The following is a 24,942-nucleotide window of genomic DNA, read 5'->3' as shown; positions in this document are numbered from 1 at the left end:
AGGGTCTATCAACCTGACAGCGGCCCCAGTCCCTCCCACGTCGGGCGGACCCGACGTGGCGGTCTCGGGCCCCGCAGCGACGCCAGGGACTGAGGACCGAGCAGGGGCGGGCACCAGGCGGTCGGGCGGCGACCGGGCTCCTCTCTCGGACTCCTGCCCCGAGCCCGGCCCCGCCCTGCCTCGGGTTTCGAAAACCCGCAGCCATAGCCTGCCTGAATAACAGCGGTGGCCACGCACAAACCTGTGGGCGGGTCTCCATGGTGACTGGCGGACGCTGTGACCAATTATGTACCGGCGTTTGTTTCCGCCCCATCCCTCCCCCGGGGCCGATACTTCCGTGACTGACAGTTCCCTCTGGACGCTGTTACGTAAGGGGAGGGTCAAGTGCGGCCCCACCCGAACCGAGCAGATTTGATTGGCAGGACCTAGTGCTGCCGCCCCAACGCCCCCGGAAGAACGTCCTTGACGGACAGGTGTAGGAGCCACTCGGCGCCGCGAGGCTGGGCGGAAGCGTACGGGTCCAAGGGAGGGGGGCAAGGGGCGGAGCCGGAGGCTGGGAGCCGGGCTGGGCGGGGCGGGGAGTAGGTAGGGGCTGGGCTGGCTCTGCGGCCAGAGATGCTGAGGGGCCGCGACGGCGCTCTGCAGCCGGGAGCACTGCATTAAAAACACCGAGGTGGGGTGCGCTGCCAGGCCGGTGGTAGGTACGCGAGGGCTGTCGAGTCCTCAAACGCGGACCGCCAGCGTCCTCGGGGCCGGCATTTGTATACCCTACCAGGGGCCCTCGACTCCGTAGCGACGGCGGCTGCATTGGGACACGGGGGCGGGGCTGGGCACCTGTCCGCGTTCGTAGGCACCTGCTGCACCGGCCGCCGCGGGGCCCGGGGCCTGGCGCTGGGGGCTGCCCGGGAGCGGGGCCGGGCCGGCCTGAGGAGGGGAGGTGAGCCGGACCGGTTCGCCCCGTCCGGGGCCCGCACTCCTCGGCCCGCTCCCCACTCCCGGCTCTGTCCCCGCTCCCAGGTTGAGGGGGGCGTCCGAGGCTCGCAGCCCCCCACCAGAGGGTCTCGCGGGCCTGCCCGGCCTCGAGCTATTTGCGAGGTCGGGATTTGGCTCCTGCCTTGCATCATCCCGAGACAGGTTTGTCCAGATTCCCTGCGTGCGCGGAGATGGGTTTCCGCCCCGGGCGCGGGTGCCCGTCCCGGCTTTCCCCAGAGAGACGGGGCAGAGGCTGTTTTCATCTTTTCCCTGGGCCCTGCTCCGTCGCCTCTTAACATGGAATTTAAGGCTGTTCGGGGTGATGTGCCTATTTAGGAACTATGGTACATAGGAGGTAAGCACCGCCCGTCTCTTAAGTTTTGGCTCAGGACAGGTGCGGATCATTCTTATAGGGCCGAGCTACGACTTCTCAGCTGTATGATATAAAGAGACAATCATGTGTTGTTTGTACGACCAGACCAGCAGAAATTCTAAAGTTGTTTCGGAATGAGTAGGACGTGCCTTGTGTTTTCTTCCATCTATGTCACTCCTGTTGGAAAAATGCTGTACTGTGCCTGGGTAAAGTAGATAGCTATTAAAGGGTGTAGTTGCTCATGAAAAGCGTGCTACAATTTCTCGATTATGTCGTCGCTGGAAACAAAGGCAGCAGTAGACAATACCTCCTTCTTAAAGACAGGAGGAACTGGGACTAAGTTTTATTTGATTCTTAAGGGCAAAGTCATAGAATCTTTACGTGTTAGACTTGGAAGGGACCTTACAGGTGACTGATCCACCCCAGTAAATTTACATGGTGGTGAGCGCTGTATCCCAGGGGGACAGGATTCCCTGTTAAATCAGGTCTGTTCTAGATGATGGTTGGGTGCTGCACATTACTCTGGATCTGAAAACCAGTGTTGTTCTTATTTGCACCAAACAGGAACATACACACCCACACAGTTTTGATGTCCCAGCCATTTTGGCTTGTATCATATTTACCTTTAAAGACAGATTTGCAGAGAGCTCTCAGCAATAAGTTGCTACTTACTGGATGTAAGTCATCAGGTAGGTGGGAGAACCAGAATCCTCATTACTTGGATTCAATTATTGGGTGGCATTGTATCTTGGAAAGCAAAGCAGCAGTAATGGGCACTGGTTGGGTATGGGACCCACCTGTGGATGTCATAGGCTCGGCAGAAAACAAATTTTTGCTGATGAGGGACATTTGGTACATGCTTCTCTAATGATTTGCTTCTTACAAATTTTGTAAAATGTTGCTTTAAATTTTTACCCTTTTCACCTTCAGCTTGTTGACTGGTGCAAGTAGGAATTTAGCAGAGCTCTGTTTTAAACATGACCAAGCCTGGGGGAAGTCACCAGAGCAGACAAATTACTGTTCTTACGCTCCGCTTGCTGCTTGTCCTTTGCCTCTTCCTTTGTATTTTTAGTAAATGACCCACTGACTTGGTGACTTTTGAGACATGCTTTCTTATCCACTTTGCATAATTCTGCTGTTTCCACACTTGAAGCAGTTGGAAAAGGTCGTTTTTTGTTTGTTTGTTTTGTGGATGGTCCAGACAGGACCCAGTTCTCCCTCCCCCTCTGTCTCGTATGCTCTGCCTTTGGTTGCTAGTTTTGTGGGAGAGAATCATTCTGTACTTAAGACACTCTCAAATCAGCTCCCTTGGATCTTTAATTCCCATAACCCTGAGAACTGTGATAGACCTTTTGTGTCAGTGGGTACAGTGCATTCTGAACCTGGCTTTCCCAGTAGTTAAATGCCTAGACATTATGCTAGTAGCAGCTGCTGTAGTCCATATCTTTTGCACTTCTGGCACCAGAGCTGAACTGTGTCACTGAATATTCTGAATCCTGGCCAAGGACTTGGTACACAGATTCCTGTCGGCATTTAAAGATGGGAAAGAAATTGGAGTCAGGAGAGGGAGGGGATATAGAAGGAAACTATTTCTAAAGATTTTTCCCCCTAGGTTTTTATAACTACATGTTATATAACATTATACTGTATTTCTGCTTAGAGATACAGATTTAGTTCTTAACTATTTCAGAAGTCTTAACTGTTGGTGTTGGTCTGTTTCTCTGTTTTCCCATCTCATTTTAAGGTAAAGTGAATTCTGCGGACGGAAGAGTTTGATGACACAGACCACTGAATTTCTTTGTTTAGAGTACACGTTATGAACCCTTTCTGGAGCATGTCTACAAGCTCTGTACGCAAAGTAGGTATAATTGATAAATTTACTGAGGAAACCCATCTGTGTCAGACCAGAGGCCAAAATAATTCATACCAAGGTTGCCTATAATGTTAACAAAATTACCTTGTTTTTCTAGTTCAGGTTTTACTTTTGGGAAACAGTTATTTGGTTGATTAAAGTCAGTTTCTGAGACCAAGATCACATCTCAAATAGAAATCATTCTAGTAATCAAAATTCTGTTATTTTGACTTAGGTTATATTTACACATGATGAAATTTGTGACACTTTATTGTAGTAGTCTTGTGACAAACTGCAAGATTTCATGGTTAGAGAAGTGTTGGTTGGGCAAAACCAGTCCAATATGGTCAAGTCAGACTTGAGGGCACTGGTTTAAGTTTTCTAAATAAAATACATTTTAGGGAAGCTTAAAATACACAAACAAAAAGAAAATGAATGTCACCCATAATTCCACGTGTAAGAGAACACCGCTATTAATCTTTTTTCCTGTACACGATGCTGTGTACGCTTTTAATACAGCTAACTCCGCAGGCTTTGACTGCGCTCGAGCCGAGGAGATGCCTATGAGACGGCAGTTTAGCCTCTGACTCATTTACCCCTCTGTCTTTGACTAAGAATGACAGTTTATACTGATGATAGTCCAGATGTGGAAACGTGTCCATTAGGGACAAGATCAAAATCAGACCCGTGCAAGTGAGAGAACAGCTTCATTCTTAGTTTCTAACCGAAGTGGTGGCATCAGGTAGTGACTGCTTTCAGTCCTCTATACTATTTATTTTGAGATGCTTAGCACCCGACTTTCTACAGCTAAATGCTAGGGGACCTTTCTAGTCTTGTCTAATTGTGTAGTAACCCCTTGCCCTCTTTCTGGGGCCGCCAGGAGAAACCATTTCTTTCTCCGTTTCAAGTAAATCCTGTAAATATTGGCCTTACTGTCTTTATAGGCTGCAGCTGATGCATGAATTTTCTTACGATTTAGCCTTGCTTCAGCTTTGCTCTGCTCTCTGTAATAGCCTGCCTGCTCAACAGACTTTCAGGTCATCTTGATCATGGTGCTAGAATGTCCTTGTAAAAGAGTAACTCCAGCTTTTCAGTCAAAGACTAAAGGACATCACATGTAGTCTTGTGATTTAAGAATCATCCTAACAAATGTTCTCACCGCTTCATCTTGAATAGCGATCTGATGGTGAAGAAAAGACATTAACAGGGGATGTGAAAACCAGTCCTCCACGCACTGCTCCAAAGAAACAGCTGCCTTCTATTCCCAAAAATGCTTTGCCCATAACTAAGCCTTCATCTCCTGCCCCGGCAACACAGTCAGCAAATGGCACGCATGCTTCTTACGGACCTTTCTACCTGGAATACTCCCTTCTTGCGGAATTGTAAGTTCTGAAACAAACGGGTTAACTTTTGAATGACCCTTGAAGGTGAAGAATGAAACTTATTCTGAAGGACTCAGTGAACAGCAGCCATTTAATCTTAAAGCTCAAACCCATCCCCCTCCAGTATTAGCCTTAATGTATATAGGATGGACTCTATTGCTAGCAAAATCACCTTTCTTCACCAAGGCCTAAGTGGTGTTATGTAAATATCCTCTTCTAAAAGTAATGATTCTTATCGAGAGCTTGGCTAAGTAAGATTTAAGGCAAATGTGTGCTTGAATTTCCTTGTCTGTTTTGGAGAGCAAGGGGGGGGAAACAGATTTATTAAGCAACAAGGAACTTAATTTTGGTCTACCTTTATATGAGGTGAGGAACTCACCTCTGAAGAGGTTGTTGTAGAGGGTGGGACAGTGGGCGGGTGGCGATCTATTCTTTCTTGGGTCAAACCCAGCTGGAGGTTTGCGCTCCATTCTGGTGATCACCCTGTAAGAGGCATCTATCCTGACAGACTGAGGAGAGGGTCCCCAAAAGAGATGGTCCCAGGAGGAGATGGTCCCAGTAGGCGGAGGTCAGGAAGCCTGACCTTGGCAGTCAGCAGTTGAAGGAACGGGAACCACTGACTTGGAGAAAACCTGGAAAGTACTTATTAAAGCTGTCTTCACCTGAAGGTCCGTCATTAGAAAGGGGATTTGACTTATTCTGTATGACCCCCAGGGGCAGAACTAGGCCATTATGGGGAAGTTTTAAAGATTTGGGCTCCATGTAAGTAAGAACTTGACTGGTCACAGAAGTCAAAAATTGGACTGAAGTTGCACATATCAGTAGAGTGTGAGGAGACGGGCACTTCCGCAGAGTCTAGTAGTGGTACCACAGTGCTTGGCCCATCAGAGGGGCTCAAATAGTGATTGAGTGCAGATGGCCTTTGATTTGATCATTTGTTATGTGGGCAGAACGTCTGGAGAATTAATTCTGAATTTCAGTCATGTAAAACTTCCTTTGTACATGAAGTTTAATTTTAAAAGCATCCTCCAGCCGTCCCTCACTGTGCTAACGTTGTAATGGTCAGAGGGTCTGAGGCCCCAGTGTAAATGGCGAGTGTGATTTGGTAGCACAGGTCCCTTTAGCTTTATAATGGAAGCCTGTGTTTGAGGCGAGGCAGTGAGTTGGACAGGCTTCTGTTGTGGCATTAAATCTGCTGTCTGTATTAGGACACAAAATTGCCTTTTTGGCAAACCTCACTGCAGTAGATACATCTGCCAACCATGCTGCTGTTGACATGCTGAATTACAGTGAGTTACAAATGGGATAACTACTTTAAAATGATTGAAATATAAGTGTGGTAGCAAATAGGTCATAAATAAAAACAGACAGCTGAGGTCCAATAAGCTGCTTCGCAGTAACATTCAGGATTGGCAGGTTAATGTGTCTTAAGACCCTCAGTCAACATTGTTCTTTTCAAGGTCTGGGCACAGTGTTACTTGTTTAGGCTCATAGCTCAGCTAAAACAGGAACAGAGCAGAATGGCTGTCAGGTGACCAGGTCCCAGAAGAGCCAGTGCAGCCTCTGTCTTCCCTTGTTTCAGCACCCACCGTTTCCCACGCCACGGCCCACAGAGTTCAAGTGTCTGAGTTGGGGGTAAATTCAGGAGCAGAGTACAGTGTGAGCGCCTCAGGCTGCCTGCCTTCTACCAGGAACACTGCCGCACCGACTGGTGTTCAAACTTAAAATGACCCCCAAATGAGGGTAATTCCATGGAATTTTAATGTCTTAATTACCTAAAGTTGTATTTTAAAAAGGCTTTTAAATGTGTGTGGGTAAGATGTGTTGTTCATGGTCACAAAAGCAATAATCGTACAGATACTCACACTGACCTAAAATCTGATGTCCAGAATTACCTACAGGTTGGTTTCCAAGGTGGTGTTTTGGGGAAGCTGATTTCTGGGTGGAAAACTTGATTGTGTATCCCTGTTCGGCTTTAATTTCTTAATCTGGGGCCCTTATTTGGCTGTGTTTCTCTGTAAGCATGTGTTATGAAACCAGTAAACAGGCAGCAGTCAGGGCCAGGTGAGAGATTGTGATGACTCTGTCTGTATGGTTAGAGTATCAGCTGCCCTTCAAGGGACTATTCCTTCTTTCAAAAAATGAACGTGGGTGGTTTGGTCTGTATGTCGTTTCCATCCGTGCAATCTCACTGTTCTGCTGCTTCTGTTTTAGTACCTTGGTTGTGAAGCAGAAGTTACCTGGTGTCTATGTGCAGCCATCTTATCGATCTGCATTAAGTAAGAAGGATTCGCTCTTTTTATAGCATATTTGGTTCCTCTGACACAAACTTAGCCTGTAACTGTTTTTATTTTTTCCTACAGTGTGGTTTGGAGTAATATTCATACGGCATGGACTTTATCAAGATGGTGTATTTAAGTTTACAGTTTACATCCCCGATAACTACCCAGATGGTGACTGTCCGGTAAGTTGGGGATACAGTCTGGCTTCTTTTCTTTCTTGGACCCTCCTCACCCTCCTTACTGCAGGAAGAGGGGTTTAAGGGTCTTTAAAGATTTCTTGGTTCTTTTCCTGGCCTAATACTTTCATGATTTCAGTTTCCCGAAATGTTTTGTCTACTCAGTAGTCTTTCAGGGGGATTTTTTGCTTTGTTGCATCTTTTGCCATGCTAGCCTCTGCCTTCAGCTTTACTTGTTTCTCTGCTCAGGGTGTGCAAGTGAGGCTGGAAGCTGTAGTACAGCTCTCACTACGTGAATTGCGATTGTTACGCTGTGGTAGAGAAGGGCGACTTTTCCCCTGCTCACTGCAAAATTTAGTCTTACAGGAAAATGGTGAAAGTAGTTAGGTGTCCCTCTTGAGGCAGCTCTTTGACTTTAAGCAACAAAACTGCCTTGTCCTGAAGCTTCTTTTACAACTTATCCGCGTGGGTTTAATATGCTCCATTGCTTCCATTAAAGGATGTGTCTCTCTTTCAATGTAGCGTTTGGTGTTTGATATTCCCGTCTTTCACCCGCTAGTTGATCCCACCTCAGGTGAACTGGATGTGAAGAGAGCATTTGCAAAATGGAGGTTAGTAAATAAAAGTTTCGTGTGGTGACATAAGCCAGCAAGAGGAAGCCTCAGTAATCCTGCCATATTTCCCTTTAGGCGGAACTATAATCATATTTGGCAAGTATTGATGTATGCAAGGAGAGTTTTCTACAAGATTGATACAGCAAGCCCCCTAAACCCAGAGGCTGCAGTACTGTATGTTACTTTGCTTTGTTATGTAAGATAAATTTGAAAAGATAGCAAAGTAGATTATGTTGGTAACCTTTTGATTTAAACTTTTAACACAGGTACGAAAAAGATATTCAGCTTTTTAAAAGTAAAGTGGTTGACAGTGTTAAGGTGTGCACTGCTCATTTGTTTGACCAACCTAAAATAGAAGACCCCTATGCAATTAGGTAAGTGGTACATTATCAAGATAAACTACACTTTGCAGTACTGTGCTGCTGTTTTCCAGGTGGCCTTAGAATGGGGATTTAAAAGGAAAGTGTATAATCTGTTAGCCTACAACCTTTCTAACTTGGTATCAGCTTGATTTCTGCTTTCAACGTGGACTGACACATTGTGCCAATAGCAAGCTATTTAATGACTTTGGTTTCCTAAGGATCCTTGTAATGTGCTCATTCAAATGTAAGGACTTTTCTTTCCAGTTGGAGCCCCTCTTAAACTCCCATACCCCAACCAACTTACAGATGTGGTGAAAGGAGGGAAGCTGAACAGTGTGAATAGTGTGAATGATGGGTTCCTTGAGCATTGTGTTAGTTTATGTTGAGGAAGGGTGTCTGCAGGAGTATTGAAAACGGAAGCGATTGAGCTCTTGGGCAGCACTGGTGTTGCTGTGCATAGTGGGAGTGGTCAAGGGCTTGGGCTCTACGGTTAGACTGAGTGACTTTTGCACTTACTGGCTTTGGTGACCCAGAGCGATTACGTAATTTTACTGTGCCTCACTTTCTTCAAGTAATAGGACTTCAGGGGTGGTTGTGAGGCTTACATGAGCTAACCCATGTAAAGTGCTAAGGGATAGTTATTGTGAGAAAATCATTTAGATAATGTCTAAAACTTACATATTGACAACTGATTAAAGATTGTTCCTTGTTAACTTTTGTTAGGGGAAGTGGGTTAAAAATGTAAAAAACAATGGATGTTAAACAAATTTAGTAAGCTATTTTTTAATATTTTTCTCTTCCCGAAGCTTTTCTCCATGGAATCCTTCTGTACATGATGAAGCCAGAGAGAAGATGCTAACTCAGAAAGTAAGTAGATTACCAGTTTGGAAATCGTTAACTCACTGTTTCCTTTCTAAAATATCTTCACTGGAGACTACTCAGTATATACAAATAACTTTTGAGGAAACAAATTTGCACAGTGCTGAAATCCCCTCATCAGTCATTTTTTAATGTCTGTTTTTCATTGTGCCTAGAAGAAGCCTGAAGAACAGCACAATAAAAGCGTTCACGTTGCTGGCCTGTCATGGGTAAAGCCTGGCTCAGTACAACCTTTCAGTAAAGAAGAGAAAACGGTAGCAACTTAAGAGCTGGCGAATCTGGTGCACCATGCACTTTCCTGCTGGACTTGGGCTAGTAGAGCTGACCAATGGCAAAGGACTGCCTGCAGAGTAAAACGGTGTGCGCAGTGACTGGTGTCAGTGTTGTCCGTGTATGCTTAGGTTCTAACAGCAAGTTCTGGAAACCTCTCTTTACGTAATGCATTACTTCTGTCAGAAGTGTCTTCAGGGTGGTTATCTAGTTCAGTACTCCAAATTCTTGGGGACCTGGAGGCTTATGCATTTTTCTGAATATAATGCTAAAGGTAAGTTGCATTCATTTAAACTAATGAAGTAGGCGGAGTTCAGCACTATCTAATGATTTTTAAATCAGTGATTTCAGGTGTACATATGTTAGGATATGGAGAGGAGATGTATAGAGAGAGCAGTTTCCATAGCTTATTAGCACTTTTAAGTGGAAGAGCATTTGAACCTCAGTCTTCAGCCTACTGTGTTACTGATATACAAACTGCTGTCACTGAGGTACATATTAGGTGAGTGAGAAGAAACCAGAACACTTGTTCATAGTTTTTTTTTAAGCAAATTACTTATTGTATTTTTATGGCAGGAGGGAGAAAAAGTGTTAAAACGGTTTCTAATGAAGTCAGATATTTAAATGATGAATGACTAATGTGTTTCGTAGAGACAATAAACCAATAAATGATTGTTCTTTGTCATTTATGCAGGACATTAAATACCCTTTTCTCAATATAACTAAACAAAGATTAATTTATAAGTGCTTTATTGAAAAATACTTATTTTCATATAAAATTACAGTAGCAGTAAGTATCTTGAGAGGTTTTATAAATATTTTTGCAGAACACTATTCTAATTGAACAGTGTAAGTAAGTTCCATATTTCTTTCAGAGCAATATGAAGTTACCTAGTAACTTTGTTTATACTGATTCAATTTACAATTGAATTTTCTCCCTAATAAGATTATTCATTCAACTTTAAAACTGCTGGAACAATAGTGATTAATAAAGGTATATATAGATAATTCAGTAGCTGTTAAATTAACATTTTCTAATTTGTATAAATGGTACTATGTACTAATAAAAACCTAAATTCTCCAATCTATTTTTTAAACTTCCAGGAACACACCCAAAGATATTTAAAATATATCACCTTAATAAAGACACACGTCTTTTGGATAACTACCTCCTAAAGGAAGAGGTCATAATTTTTCATAATCTCTTAATTCAACTTGATTTAAACTCTTTACTAGCCAGCTGATCCCTATCAACAAAAAATGGAGAATTTAAAACACATGCCCAAAACCAAAAGGTAGCTATTGGGGCTTTAACAATTTTTAAAAAGTACAAAAGCATCAAAGAAGATACTGAATTAAGTTCAGCCTAGAAGTTTTGTACTTAATGAAGTTCACATTGTAGAAAGTGCCATTGCAAATATACAGCAAAATCTGGGTTCCAAAATCATGCTTTTATACAGCCCTAAAGTGCCACTTCTTATACAGGTTCACTCACACACTGCACACCAGTCAAGCACTTGTCACACTGCACCACACCTAATGGGGAGAGGGAAGAATTACACAAAGGGAATGGGAGACTGGACTCATAACCTAGGACCTTCAAATCTGGGTGCTCTACCTTGTCACCTTTTAGGAATGCAAAAATCTTACACTCCTACCAAGTGTTTTAGGACAAAAATACCTACTTTTGCTTTTCATGAGGGCCAGGTAGGAATGAACTGAAATACAGTTCCTCTGCTGGAACACGCTAACAGAGACCTCTTATACACACGTTTGAGTGCGCTCTGTTCTCTGCAATTCTTGTAGTAGCTTTGCCAAAGAGTTAAAAAAAATCCAAGTTTGGATTCTAAGCAGCCTTGATGGCAAGCACTGAAAGGTAGGGAAAAAGGCAGTTGGGATAAGTAAAAATATCCTAAGGATACTGGAAGGATTAAGGAAAAGGGCCCCATAATCCAGCATGCATTACATGATGCTGCTAAACAGAGTTTGTGAAAAGACAGTTTCAGTACAACAGACTAACCTCAGTGGGAACCTCGGTCATTAGCTACATCTTGGAGACGGCGTAATAAGGCAGAATGATTTTCTGGGCAAATTCTTTTTGCAGGTGATTCACTTCCATCTTCCAGAAGAATCCCTCTCTTTTTGGTTGGCGTTTCTCCTGTCCGTATCATACTGTTAATTTCTCTCAGTCTCTGGGGGGGGGGCAGGGGGTTAAAAATAAATATAAAAACTTTAAAATTCTAATACACATAGTTCAGTGTTAAGTCAAAGAACCTCAAATAAGTTAAGCGGTTTATCTTGAAGAGTTTGAACATCTTTATAAAGAAACGTACTACCAAATTTTATGTCCTTCCAATTTCACTTCTCAGCTGCCTGACATTGATGACTATCTGGGATAGAGGCAGAGTATTTCTATTTTTTAACAAGCTCCAGAGGTGATTTTGATGTAAGCTTTTCCACAATGTAAGAGTTCACAAATTTATGATTTTTTTTTACAAAAGTTATAGAGCATCACATTGTTATGCCACATTTAATCAGTTTCATACATTTCCATTTTCTTTTTAAAAAAATAGCACGACTTTACACAGTATTAGGCCATTTTTTCCCCAGTCTAGTGTTACTCATTTTTTAACAGCCATGGAATTTCACAAGAGAAGCCTTAATTCCCTAAGGCATCCATTGTAGGTAATTTATTAGTATGATCTAGAATTCTAGAATGTATTGATATTAGTTACATGTCATCCTTGGGAGAACTGAGAAAAATTCAGGCCAATTATTTTCTGCATTCTCTGGTTCACATGAAGAACTCGGATTGAGAAAAACTTCGCCAGAGGGCTAGAGAGACTGGATTTATTTATAGGTGCCTTCAGCACTAAGTTTCTCCAAAGCCCCAAAAGTTAGCTATTGCATTATTTTCTGGTAGTTAAAAAAATTTTTTTTCATGTGCTGCTAATGTCATTGTCCATGTTTCCTAGTGAAAAGCATACTGAGCACATTTCATATGCATTTATTATAGGAAATTTCAAATATATACGGGAAAGTAGAAGTGTATAGTGAACCCTCACATGACCATCACCCTACTTCAACAATTTTGGCCAGTCTTATTTGATCTATACCCCTCATTCATTTCTCACCCCCCAGATTGTTTTAAACCAAATCCTAGATATTTATTTTACTTTTATTTTGAAATAATAGGCTTTTCTGAGGTTTTAAATAAAACCACCAGTTTTTCATTATCAGTATATGCACCTTCTCAAATTTCAACCGTCTTAAGAAAGCTTTCCTCTGACTGACTCTTCTACTCTTTGCCTCCCTAAGTCTGCTCTGCACTTCCTATCTCTAGTCTCCCATTTACTTGAATATTCCTTAAATTGTTAACTGTATACACTAATTGTATAAATGTTATTTGTATATAATGTGTATACATCATTATATTATGAATATACTGTGCAGTGTATAATTGTGTACCTTACTATACATAACACATTAATATATATTAATGTAGAACATACATTTATACATTGCACATTAATATGTATAAATTTACAGTACAGTCTGTATAATCTAGTACCATCATCAATACCAAAGACATTTAATAGAAATTTAAAGAAACATTAATGTTAAAGTAAATATTCAGTTTTCCCACTTGTCCCCCAAATATCCTTTATAGCTGTGCTTTTCTGTGCAGGATCCAATCAGTCATCATGCCTTGCATTTGGTTGTCATGTCTGTTTAGTCTCCTTTACTCGAGATCAGTACTCTCCCTACCATCTATCTATCATCTATCTCTTCATGATACTGGCATTTTTTGAGAGTCTAGGCAATGTGTTATATATGTGTTTTTCCTAAGCAATCTTTATAAATACAAATATCACTTAAGGACCTTTAAGATGCAGGTGCACTCCTTAACATAGCATATGATTCCTAGGGATCTAGCCTTACTGCCTCAAGAACTTTGTTTCCCTTCCCTTATCTGCTCCATCCTGGATGCCCTTCCTTCTACCCCTCAGCAATCTGCTAACTTTTCATCCATTAAGGCTTCACTCAAGCTTCCCTCCCCATTGCAGACTGAGGCAGATGCTACCACTTAAATCTGTGCTAATGTAACACTGTCCAAGTGTCCAAAATGCCCATTTCTCCCCTTAGACTGAGACACTTCCTGTCCCAGAAGGAGGCACTTAGTAAATAAATCAGTTAAGGGATCTAAATTTTCCTTCCCTAACTGAAATTCGGAATTTTAAAAGGTTTACAAATGGAATAAAAAAATAAAATTCCAGATTTATAGCAGAATATTCAAATGTACAAATAGGAAATGGGAGGAATGAAAATCCAGATCCCTTACCCTATCTCCAGCTCTAAAGTTCTCCCCCAAAACCCTTGTTTTTTTGCTGCTTTGGGACTTACTGGTCACTCTTCCTTGACAGATCCCATCACTCATGTGAGTACTGAGGGTTTCCCAAAAACCTTGTTTCTAGAATCCTAAGCATTTTGGGGTTAATAAAGGCCAAGATTTATATTAGGCTCACCTTTGAAGGACTGTTGCTGAAGTAGTAGAAAATCTTTTCTCGAGGAGAAAGCATTGCTTCATTTTTATGCGGGGATATGTACACAGGATGATTTTGAGACAACTGTATTCGGCGAGGAGAGCCTGTTCTTACAAACGGATAGGGAGAGAGTGGAGGAGCATCCATCTGTTTAACAAAAAAAATTTCTAAGAAAGGTAAACGAAATTTCTAACCAGGTGCTTTTTTTTTGAAAATGGTTATTTTTATTGAAAGAGTGAAGAGGTATAATAAACCAGTAGCTTTATGAATGGTAGATAGTGATGTATTAGCGGCAAAAATTTAACCTAAAGAAAACCATACAAATAGCAAACATCTAAGTGCTTTCTTTGTGCCAGTCACTGTTTTAAGCATTTTAAATACATTATGTAATTTAATCCTCACAACAACCCTATAAGCGAGGGACTACTTCTAGTCCCATTTTATATATAAGGAAACAAGATACAGAGGAAGTTAAATAACTTGCAGGGTCACCACAACTGGTAAGTTTTGGATAATTTGAACCTATGCAATCTGTCTCATATTACTATACTTTGTAGGGAATCCAAATACCATCTTGTTTAATGCTTCACAACAGTAGAAATTATGTTGGTTAAGCCCATTATTTGTTAGAGACTTCCTTAGTCTTACTTAACAAAAAGAATTATTTGTAAAACTAGTTTACACAGAAGCAGCTCAAACATAAGTGATTCCTCATTCCTCACAAGTGAAAAAAAGTGTGAAATGATCCTCATCAAACTTACTGCATTTGCCTGTGAGTACTTCATGGCAAATGTTTTAATTTGTTTTATGTAGATGTTGTTGTAGAACTGAATAAGGTCTCCCCTCTCCTCCTCTTCCACATCACTGTTGGCACCTGTGAGACGAGTAGGTGTAGGAGGGGCACTGCTAGGCTGTGGAACTGGCAAGGTGCTGCTTGACCTCATGACAGGACTGGAGTCTCTACTGGCTATAACCGGTGGAACAAAAAGTGTTAAACAGGAAGACTGCTAGTGCAGATTGCTTTTAAAAAGAAAATTCAGTAAGGTAAGGTTGAATGGCTACCTGCTCTACTCACTGAACAGCAGCAAATGGGCACTCTTATTCTTCATACCAAGGAGCAAAGCACAGATAAGATATTAAATACTAACTTCAGGGCTTCCCTGGCGGCACAGTGGTTAAGAATCCGCCTGCCAAAGCAGGGGACACGGGTTCAAGCCCTGGTCCAGGAAGATCCCACATGCCACAGAGCAACCAAGCCCGTGCACCACAACTACTGAGCCTGTGTTCTAGAGCCTGTGAGCCATAACTACTGAGCCCACATACCACAACTACTGAAGCCCACGCGCCTAGAGCCCATGCTCCGCAACAAGAGAAGCCACCGCAATGAGAAGGCCACACACCGCAACGAAGAGTAGCCCCAGCTTGCCGCAACTAGAGAAGGCCCATGCGCAGCAACAAAGACCCAATGCAGCCAAAAAGAAATTAATTAATAAAAAAAAATACTAACTGTACTACCATGCTATTAATGTAGCAAGGGCTTACTGAGTAGTTTCCATTAATTTACACCAAGCTTTCTAGGACCTGAGCCCTGCATTAAGTGGTATAAACCAACAATTAAGGATAGTGTTTCCATAGCATGGTTTCTGTTGACATGCCACATTTTTCTCAAACTCAAGTCAACAAATGCCTGCCTTCTCCATCCTGTGCTAATCCCTCTAGAGAAAAGTGTTATGCACAATGTGCCTCAAAGCCACGGGATAAAGGACAAACAGCTCTGTGACTAAATTTAGAATTTGGTTTATTGTCCAACAAATCTTTTGCCAATAAAATATTTTCATAGTTTCTACAACAGTAATTTATTAATCCTTAGTCCTAGGCCTAAAAAATAAGAGAAGCTTTTAATTTCATTTTATAAGTTCATAAAGATCCCACTTACTTCTGTCTTTGTTTAGTTCTGTTGGAGAATTCTGATGACTTCTGCTGTCACTGCTGCCAGAATTTCTTCTTTTCCTTTTCCCTTTTATCAGAACACTTCTATACACCTTTAGACAGGTCATGAGGAGGGAACAGAAACGAGTTATTTATTGAGCACATCCTAGACTATGTGACTTTGACATGTTATTTAATTCTCACAACTCCATATAGTAGTAGTTTTCCTACTCAGGGGAGGTTAATAAATGCAGCCAAGGTTACATATCTATTAAATAACAGATACAGGATATATACATCAGGGCCTGTCAGGCTTCAACTTCCAAGTACTGCCTACAATACTACAGAGCAGTAATAATATGCAATTGTAAAATCAAGTCATTCTAAGTCAAATATCAATACAAAGATCTCACATACCTACCTACCTCTTGAAACAAATGAATAGCATTAAAGGTAAAATGAGTTTTAAATTTTCACTTAATGCCGTTTTGGTTAAATGTACAGCGTTATGTTTCCTAAACCAGACTGAATTCAAGGTGACACAGAATCCAAACACCTTCCGAATTTACATCTATCTTGTGATTACCTGAATTAAAAAGGAATCAGTTATTTCACATCATTACCTTTTGGTGAAAAGAGAACTTAAACTAATCAAGATGTGTAGCTGTCTGTTAATCAAGATGCGTTGCTATCTGTCAATAATTAAATAAGATTAAAATAAAGACTTCCCTTAAAGTAGAACCTTAGTTTTTTATCCTGGAGAAAAAGCCACAGAATCAGCTGTAGTTAACTTTTTTGTATGCCTCAAAGACTTTGATCTTTATTTTCAGCCATGAGAGAAAATGTAGTAAGTTACCTGGCTCCGGGCCTGTGGCTGAGTCCTATAGCAACGCATAATATTCTGGAAGGACTTGTCTTCTTTTGTGACCTGGCAAAGAATAAGAGTTCTCTGAGAGAGAATTTGACTTCCAGCATAATACTATGAGATGGTCCGTGAACCTGCTCCCCAGTGAAACTGGTGAAAATTATATTAAAAAAACATCATTTAAAGCCTCTGGAAATGGCCCTAAAAGGCATTTAACAAATGAAGAAATATATATTCAAGAAAATCTACTAAAATTCAGTAACAACAGAGGGAATAAATGGTATTTGAGCCAAGACCTAGAATAAAAAATTATAGTAACAAAAAATTCATCAGAGGAATGAAACACTAGATTTGAACTGGCAAAAAACATTTAGCAAACCTGAAGATGGAGTTGTGCAATCCAAAGAACAGAGAAAAAAAGAATGAGGAAAAATTAACAGAGCTTCAGAGAAATGTGGCACACCAAGAGAGTGTGGGAGTACCAGGAGGAGGGGAGGGAGAGGAGTTGAAAGAAATGTTCAAAGAAATAAAGAAACATTCCCAAATTTATTTTAAAAACAATCTATATATCCAGGAATTTTAACAAATTCCAAGTAGGACAAATGCAAAGAGCTCCATACCAAGACATAGAGTAAAAAAGCTGAATGCCAAAGAAAGGGAGAATATCTTGAAAGCATCAAGAGAAAAGCAACTTTTTGCTTACTAGGAAACTCCGATAAAGTAACAGAAAACTTCTTATTAGAAACCATGGAAGCTATGAGACGATGGACAAAGTAAAAACTAAGGATCCAGTATCCAACAAGGTTATCTTTCATAAATGAAAGTGAAATAAATACAATCTCACATAAACATAAAGAAAGAAAATATGCTGCTAGCAGAACCATCTTACATGAAAATACTAAGGAAAGTTCTTCATAATAAAAGTAAGTGACCCCAGGACTTCCCTGGTGGCACACTGGTTAAGAATCCACCTGCCAATGCAGGGACACGCGTTCAAGCCCCGGTCCAAGAAGATTCCACATGCTGCGGAGCAACTAAACCCGTGCACCACAACTACTGAGCCCACACGCCTAGAGCCTGTGCTCCACAACAAGAGAAGCCACCGCAATGAGAAGCCCGTGCACTGCAATGAAGAGCAGCCCCCACTTGCCGCAAATAGAGAAAGCCTGTGCGCAGCAACGAAGACCCAACACAGCCAAATAAATAGATTAAATAAATAAAATAAAATAAAAAAATAAAAGTTAAGTGACCCCACACAAATTCAAATACAAGTGAAAAAACAAAGAGCAATGGTAAAGATTGTTATGTAACTGCAAATGCAGTATAAAATGCATATTTCTTAACTGATTTTTTAAAAATTGTATAAAACAACATACATACATGAAGAAACATGATATATATATTTGCCAAAAATAGCACAAAGGAGGAGATTAGGAGGAAAGCTATTCTAGGCTAAGGAAATGACTCCAGATGACAACTCAAATCCCCAGGAACCAACAGAGAGAAATAAGGTAAATAAGTAAATAGTGAATAAGGTTAATATGATAAAAGCTATAAATAAATACTTGCACTTCTTTCTTGTCTCAGCTCCTTTAAAAGTCATAAAAATATTAAATAATAACAATGTTTTTGAATTTATAACATTCATGGATATAATATGTATAACAATACTACCACTGTATAACAAAAAGGAAACAGTTACATAGAAGTAACACTTCTATATCTCACTGGCATTCAGTTACTATAAATTTGAAGCTGTTTTTCATAAGTAAAGATGTATATGTGGGGGTTGGAGGAAGTGGGGAGATGCTGATCGAAGGGTACAGATTTCCAGTTATAAGATGAATAAATTTTGGGGAACTAATTTGCAGCATGATGACTATAGTTAACAAACTGAATTGTATACTTGAGAGTTGCTAAGAGAGTTGATCTTAAATATTCTTACTACCAAGAAAAAGTAGCTGGGTGGTAATCATAATGCAATATATACATGTATCAAATCATCACACTGTACATTCTATACTTATACAATGTGATATGTCAATTATATATCAATAAAGATGGGGCAAAAAAATGGGGGGGGATAGAGCAAAAAGAAAAAGTAAAGTATATGGTAAGCCTCAAAGAAACCACTAAGAAAAATAAAGTTGAAAAGTCATCACTGAGGGCTTCCCTGGTGGCGCAGTGGTTGGAAGTCCGCCTGCCGGTGTGGGGGATGTGGGTTCGTGCCCCGGTCCGGGAGGATCCCACGTGCTGCAGAGCGGCTTGGCCCGTGAGCCATGGCTGCTGGGCCTGCACGTCCAGAGCCTGTGCTCCGTGGCGGGAGAGGCCACAGCAGTGAGAGGCCCGCATACCGCAAAAAAAAAAAAAAGTCATCACTGAAATTAAAATGCCATGAATGCACATGAAAATGAAAGCAGTAAAGGAGGAAGAGAGTATCTGAAAGACATGAGACATATATAAAAAACAAAAAGTAAAATGATAGATGTAAGTCCAGTTACAACAATTATGTTAAAATATGAATAGATTAAACAACAAAATCAAAGGCAGAAATTGTCCGACTAGATAAAAAAAGAGATCCAACTATACTCCCTATATAAGAGACACACTTTACATTAAAACAAACAGATATGAAAGAAAATGATGGAAAGAAGGTATATCATGCAAACAGCAACCCTAAGAAAGCTGGGTGGCTATACAAATATCACACTATAAAACTGACTTTAAAACAAAAAATAAAAGTTATTAGAGATAAAAAGGGACATTTCATAATGATGAAGGGTCAATCCAACAGAAAGGTACAACAATTAAAAACACACATGCAAAAAAACAAACAAAAAACACATGCACCTAATAACAGAGTACCAAAATATATGAAGTGAAAACTGACAGAAATGAAGGGAGAAATAGGCAATTCAATAATAATATTTAGAGAGCTCAATACCCCACTTTCAATAATGGATGGGTACTAGATAGAAGATCAACAAAGAAACAGAAGACTTTAACACTATAAAAAACACTAAAAAACCTTACAGACATCTATAGAACACTCCACCCAACAATAAAATACACATTCTTCTCAAGTGCATATTGAACATTCTCCAGGATAGACCATATGCTAGGCTACGAAACTTCAATAAATTTAAAAGGATTGAAGTAATTAATACAAAGTGTGTTTTTTGACCACAATGGATTGAAACTAGAAATCATTAACAGAAATTTGGGAAACTCACAAATATGTTGAAATTAACACACCTAGATAACCAGTAAGTCAAATCAAAAGAGAAATCAGAAAACACTTTGAGATGAATGAAAATGAAGACACAACATACCATAACTTATGAGATGCAGCTAAAGCAGTGCTTAGAGGGAAATTTATAGCTCTTAATGCCTATAGTAAAAAAGAAGAAAGATTAATTACCTAACCATTCATCTTAAGACACTGAAAAAAGAAGAGCAAAAACTAAGCCTAGGGAATTCCCTGACGGTCCAGGGGTTAGGACTTGGCGCTTTCACTGCTGACGGCCTGGGTTCGATCCCTGATCAGGGAAATAAGATCCCACCAGCCGTGCAGCACAGCCAGGAAAAAAAAAAAAAAAACTAAGCCTAAAGCAAGCAAAAAGAAGGGAATAATAAAGATTAGAGCATATAATAATAAATGAAACCAAAATCTCGTTCTTTGACAAAATCAACAAAATTGATAAACCTTCAGCTACACTAAGATAAAAAGAGAGATTGTTAAATTACTACTGACAAAGAATAAAAAGGACTAAAAGGAATATTATGAACAACTGTGTGCCAACAAATTAGAAAGCCCAGAGGAGACAGACAAATTCCTAGGAAGACATACACTACCAAAATTGATTCTAGAAGAAACAGACAATCTGAATAGACTCATAACAAGAAAAAGAATCATCCATCAATAAACTACCCATAAAGAAAAGCACAGGTCCCAAACGTTCATTGATCAGAAAGTGAAATATGGTTAAGATAGCAATAGTCCCCAAACTGATCTACAGACTCAACATCATCTCTATCTGAACCCCACCTGACTTCTTTGTGACAAGAAGTCAGAACTGACAAATTCATAAAGAATTTCAAGGGATTTAGACTAGCCAAACAAACCTTGAAAAAGAAGAAAAAAGTTACCAATGTTAAAACTTGAAACGTTTGTTTTATTTTTTTGTTTTATTTTTTTATTTTTTATTTTTTTTTTGAGGCTTGATCTTCCTTTACTGTTATTTTTCCAGTTTCATTTTTTTTTTTTAAACATCTTTATTGGAGCATAATTGCTTTACAATGGTATGTTAGTTTCAGCTTCACAACAAAATGAATCAGTTATATATATACATATGTTCCCATATCTCTTCCCGCTTGCATCACCCTCCCTCCCACCCTCCCTATCCCACCCCTCCAGGCGGTCACACAGCACCGAGCTGATCTCCCTGTGCTATGCCGCTGCTTCCCACTAGCTATCTACCTTACGTTTGGTAGTGTATACATGTCCATGCCTCTTTATTGCTTTGTCACCGTTTACCCTTCCCCCTCCCCATAGCCTCAAGTCCATTCTCTAGTAAGTCTGTGTCTTTATTCCTGTTTCACCCCTAGGTTTTTCATGACATTTTTTTTTCTTAAATTCCATATATATGTGTTAGCATACGGTATTTGTCTCTCTCTTTCTGACTTACTTCACTCTGTATGACAGACTCTAGGTCTATCCACCTCATTACAAATAGCTCAATTTCGTCTCTTTTTATGGCTGAGTAATATTCCATTGTATATATGTGCCACATCTTCTTTATCCATTCATCCGATGATGGACACTTAGGTTGTTTCCATCTCTGGGCTATTGTAAATAGAGCTGCAATGAACATTTTGGTACACGACTCTTTTTGAATTATGGTTTTCTCAGGGTATATGCCCAGTAGTGCGATTGCTGGGTCATATGGTAGTTCTATTTGTAGCTTTTTAAGGAACCTCCATACTGTTCTCCACAGTGGCTGTATCAATTTACATTCCCACCAACAGTGTAAGAGGGTTCCCTTTTCTCCACACCCTCTCCAGCATTTATTGTTTCTAGATTTTTTGATGATGGCCATTCTGACTGGTGTGAGATGATATCTCATTGTAGTTTTGATTTGCATTTCTCTAATGATTAGTGATGTTGAGCATTCTTTCATGTGTTTGTTGGCACTCTGTATATCTTCTTTGGAGAAATGTCTATTTAGGTCTTCTGCCCATTTTTGGATTGGGTTGTTTGTTCTTTTGTTATTAAGCTGCATGAGCTGCTTATAAATTTTGGAGATTAATCCTTTGTCAGTTGCTTCATTTGCAAATATTTTCTCCCATTCTGAGGGTTGTCTTTTGGTCTTCTTTATGGTTTCCTTTGCTGCACAAAAGCTTTTAAGTTTCATTAGGTCCCATTTCTTTACTTTTGTTTTTATTTCCATTTCTCTAGGAGGTGGGTCAAAAAGGATCTTGCTGTGATTTATGTCATAGAGTGTTCTGCCTATGTTTTCCTGTAAGAGTTTGATAGTTTCTGGCCTTACATTTAGGTCTTTAATCCATTTTGAGCTTATTTTTGTGTATGGTGTTAGGGAGTGATCTAAGAAACGTTTGTTTTAAAATGGGTAATGTTATGTGAGTTTCGCCTCAATAAATTATTTTAAAAAACAAAGTCAGATAATAAAAAGTGTTGATGAGAATATGGAGAAATAAGGACCTTCATATACTATCAGTGGAAATGTAAAATGGTGCAATGACTTTGGAAGACAGTCTGGCAGTTCCTCAAATAAACATAGAGTTTACCCTATGACCCAGCAATCCACCCTAAGGTATATACAGAAGCAAAATGAAAAGATGTCCACACAGAAACTTGTATACAAATGTTCATAGCAGCGTTATTTATAATAGCCCCAAAGTAGAAATAATCTAAATGTCCATTACTGATGAATGGTAAACAAAATATTATATATGCATACAATGGAATACCATGTTCCAACATTGACTGTGGTGATTGTCACACATACCTATGAATGTACTAAAATCCACTGAGCTGTGCGTTTTAAATGAGTGAATTATACAGTATGTGAATTTTATCTCAATAAAGCTGTTAAAAGTGTTCTGAGAGTAAGGAAGTAGCATCTTTACTTTTTCCTTTAAATTCCTAATGGTACTCACCTTTGCCATCACATAAATGGCACACATTAACAACTGGTCCAGATGTCTGTCCATCATAAGTTCAGGACACTGAATTATGGAGAATTCAAAGCAGGTCCAGATTTTTTTCCTCAGTTCATCTGAAATATCCAATTTAGCACAAAGGTCCCGAAGACGGACACCTGCTAAGTGATAAACCTAGTAGATAAACAAAAATATCTCAAACTTTGTTTATCTAACCCTTGTATTTCCCAAGCTCTAGAACTGGTAAGGGTACATTTTTCTTTAGAAAAATTACCTTTCTAAAGAAAAGCGATAAAGAGCTGGTCTTCCTGGGTCTAATATTGCTGCTGGTTAAAGGTAGGCCTTGTTTCTGCTGTTGTCCACCTGGGGAAATCTGTTGAATGGCCACCTGACCAGGGACTTGCAAGGTCGTTCCTGTCACCTGTTGAGAGCTTAAACTTCCAGCCAGGGCCTGAGCACTGAGGGGCTGGATGGAGCCAGTCACAGCCTGTGCCTGCCCCCCAACATTGACTTGGACTGGGAAGAATGTTATTCCTCCATTTTCATTGGCAATGCCTAAAATTTGTTTCAGAGAAAAAAAGCATGAAGAAAATGTTGATACTATAAGATTCTCCAGGCGGAGGTTTTCAATTATTTCCCCTCCCAACCCCTTTCCCCCACTCTTCTCTCATATCATCATTCCAGCCAAATTTCAAGTAACTTTCTAATAAGTGCCACAGAGAAGGAACGCAATATTCAACTCTGCCTTCCTTACCTTGTACAGGAATAGTCACTGTTTGTCCATTGTTGGCTGTGACAGTGGCTGTTGCCATGGTGACCAAAGTCTGTCCAGGAACTGGTGTGACAGAAACAGCTTCCCCAGATACATTCTGCACAGGGACAGCATTGACTAGAGGCTGTGGGGGGATGCGGCCAGGTGTCCCTCCATCAGTGGGGCTATCATTCTCAACAAATAGCCGCCTTCTGGTAGAGCTGGCTGTTGGGGAGCTGTACCTATCGTATAATGTGGTTGGAGACGTTATGCCTAGGGTTAAAAAAAAAAAAAATCATTTAACTCAAGGAGACAGATCTGACTTCCATCCTAGAAGTGATGTTCACAACCAATTAGTGTTTGAAATACTATATAATCAAAAAACAAAAATTACAGGAGTCACATCATAGCTACATTCAATGAATGAAAATTCAACTGAATACTATTAAGAGCAAGACTTAAAGGAAGGATTTTTCTCTATGTGTCTCACAGTGTTCCCTTCTTCACTCCACCTTTTGCTAAATCAAACTAGACTTTGCCCTCCACTACCACAGGGTCCTGAGGACTGAGGGGCAATTTAAATAATTTTCTATTTTTCTACCATATTCAATTCCTACAGAACACTCATGTAAGATGTGATTTCACTGTAAAGATACTACTTGATAAGACTTGATGGATTTGATATTACTACGTATCATCTGGGAGCATTTACCCCCTGTTTTATGCATTTTCATCTTTGTCATTTTTTACATGTAGAAAGTTACTAAAATTCAATTCGGTTCTTTAGCAAGAATGGACATACATGTTTTGGATTCAATTAAGCTTAGTTTATTTTTTTTTTAAACAACTTTACTGAGATATGATTCACACATATTTCACCCACTTAAATTGTACAGTTCAGTGGTTCTGGGTATATTACTAGCTTTCTAAAATTGTGGTAAAATACGTATAGCATAGGACTTGGCATTTCACCCGCTGTTAAGTGTACAGCTCAGCGGCACTGCATTCACAGTGCTGTGCAAACACCAACACCATCTTTTCCAAAGCTTTTTCAACATCCCACACAGAAACTCTGTTAACCATTACAGTTAAGTATTCACACCACTGTCTGAATTTTTGAGAGGCATCCCTTTCCCTCTTCCATGTCCAGCTGTAAAAACTGCACATCACTGGGTTTTAAATATTAAAATCTATGTAGGGAGTTCATAAGAGGACTGACAGGAGCAGTTCTGACAGACTGCGGCTTAACATTATAATTTCCTGGTGATACAAAAGCAAATAAATGTACTAGATTTATATTTGGAACAAAGCTGCAGAGTTAGGAAGAATACACTAATTATGATCATTATCTCTGGAAAAAACACAAGGTCCTATTGTATAGCACAGGGAACTATATTCAATATCCTTTGATAATCCATTATGAAAAAGAATATGTATAACTGAGTCACTTTGCTATATAGCAGAAATTAACACAACATTGTAAATCAACTATACTTCAATAAAATTTT

At 40.0% G+C, this 24,942-nt stretch overlaps 2 protein-coding genes across 9 annotated transcripts in view; one reads left to right on the top strand and one right to left on the bottom strand.

Moving 5' to 3' along the window:
• The window catches only part of AKTIP (AKT interacting protein), a 58,988-nt gene extending 49,153 nt beyond the window's left edge, over nt 1–9,835 (top strand). Inside the window, exons 1-10 of one of the 7 annotated variants that reach the window (XM_030832967.2) lie at nt 561–697; nt 3,090–3,203; nt 4,374–4,579; nt 6,794–6,858; nt 6,943–7,043; nt 7,560–7,648; nt 7,727–7,825; nt 7,918–8,025; nt 8,820–8,880; nt 9,051–9,835. In XM_030832967.2, the coding sequence (XP_030688827.1) occupies nt 3,162–3,203; nt 4,374–4,579; nt 6,794–6,858; nt 6,943–7,043; nt 7,560–7,648; nt 7,727–7,825; nt 7,918–8,025; nt 8,820–8,880; nt 9,051–9,158 (879 nt within the window). In that variant the 5' untranslated portion in view covers nt 561–697; nt 3,090–3,161 and the 3' untranslated portion in view covers nt 9,159–9,835. Of the gene's footprint in view, nt 1–560; nt 702–815; nt 1,135–1,183; nt 1,328–3,089; nt 3,204–4,373; nt 4,580–6,793; nt 6,859–6,942; nt 7,044–7,559; nt 7,649–7,726; nt 7,826–7,917; nt 8,026–8,819; nt 8,881–9,047 lie in introns of those variants that run through there. The other 6 variants (XM_030832961.2, XM_030832962.2, XM_030832966.2 and 3 more) reach the window with 6 other exon arrangements.
• RBL2 (RB transcriptional corepressor like 2) overlaps nt 9,779–24,942 on the bottom strand; it is a 47,040-nt gene continuing 31,876 nt past the window's right edge. Inside the window, exons 16-23 of one of the 2 annotated variants that reach the window (XM_060288381.2) lie at nt 23,438–23,707; nt 22,958–23,238; nt 22,681–22,857; nt 16,492–16,563; nt 15,643–15,748; nt 14,468–14,673; nt 13,689–13,853; nt 9,779–11,354 (exon numbers count right to left, since the gene is read on the bottom strand). In XM_060288381.2, coding sequence (XP_060144364.1) covers nt 11,184–11,354; nt 13,689–13,853; nt 14,468–14,673; nt 15,643–15,748; nt 16,492–16,563; nt 22,681–22,857; nt 22,958–23,238; nt 23,438–23,707 — 1,448 coding nt within the window. In that variant the 3' untranslated portion in view covers nt 9,779–11,183. The remainder of the gene's footprint in view (nt 11,355–13,688; nt 13,854–14,467; nt 14,674–15,642; nt 15,749–16,491; nt 16,564–22,680; nt 22,858–22,957; nt 23,239–23,437; nt 23,708–24,942) is intronic. The other variant, XM_030832959.3, reaches the window with a different exon arrangement.

The sequence above is a fragment of the Globicephala melas genome, chromosome 19 (genome assembly GCF_963455315.2).
Source record: "Globicephala melas chromosome 19, mGloMel1.2, whole genome shotgun sequence".
Classification (NCBI taxonomy): domain Eukaryota; kingdom Metazoa; phylum Chordata; class Mammalia; order Artiodactyla; family Delphinidae; genus Globicephala; species Globicephala melas.
The sequence above is the reverse complement of the archived record's forward strand: the minus strand, read 5'-3'. Positions and strand labels throughout refer to the sequence as shown.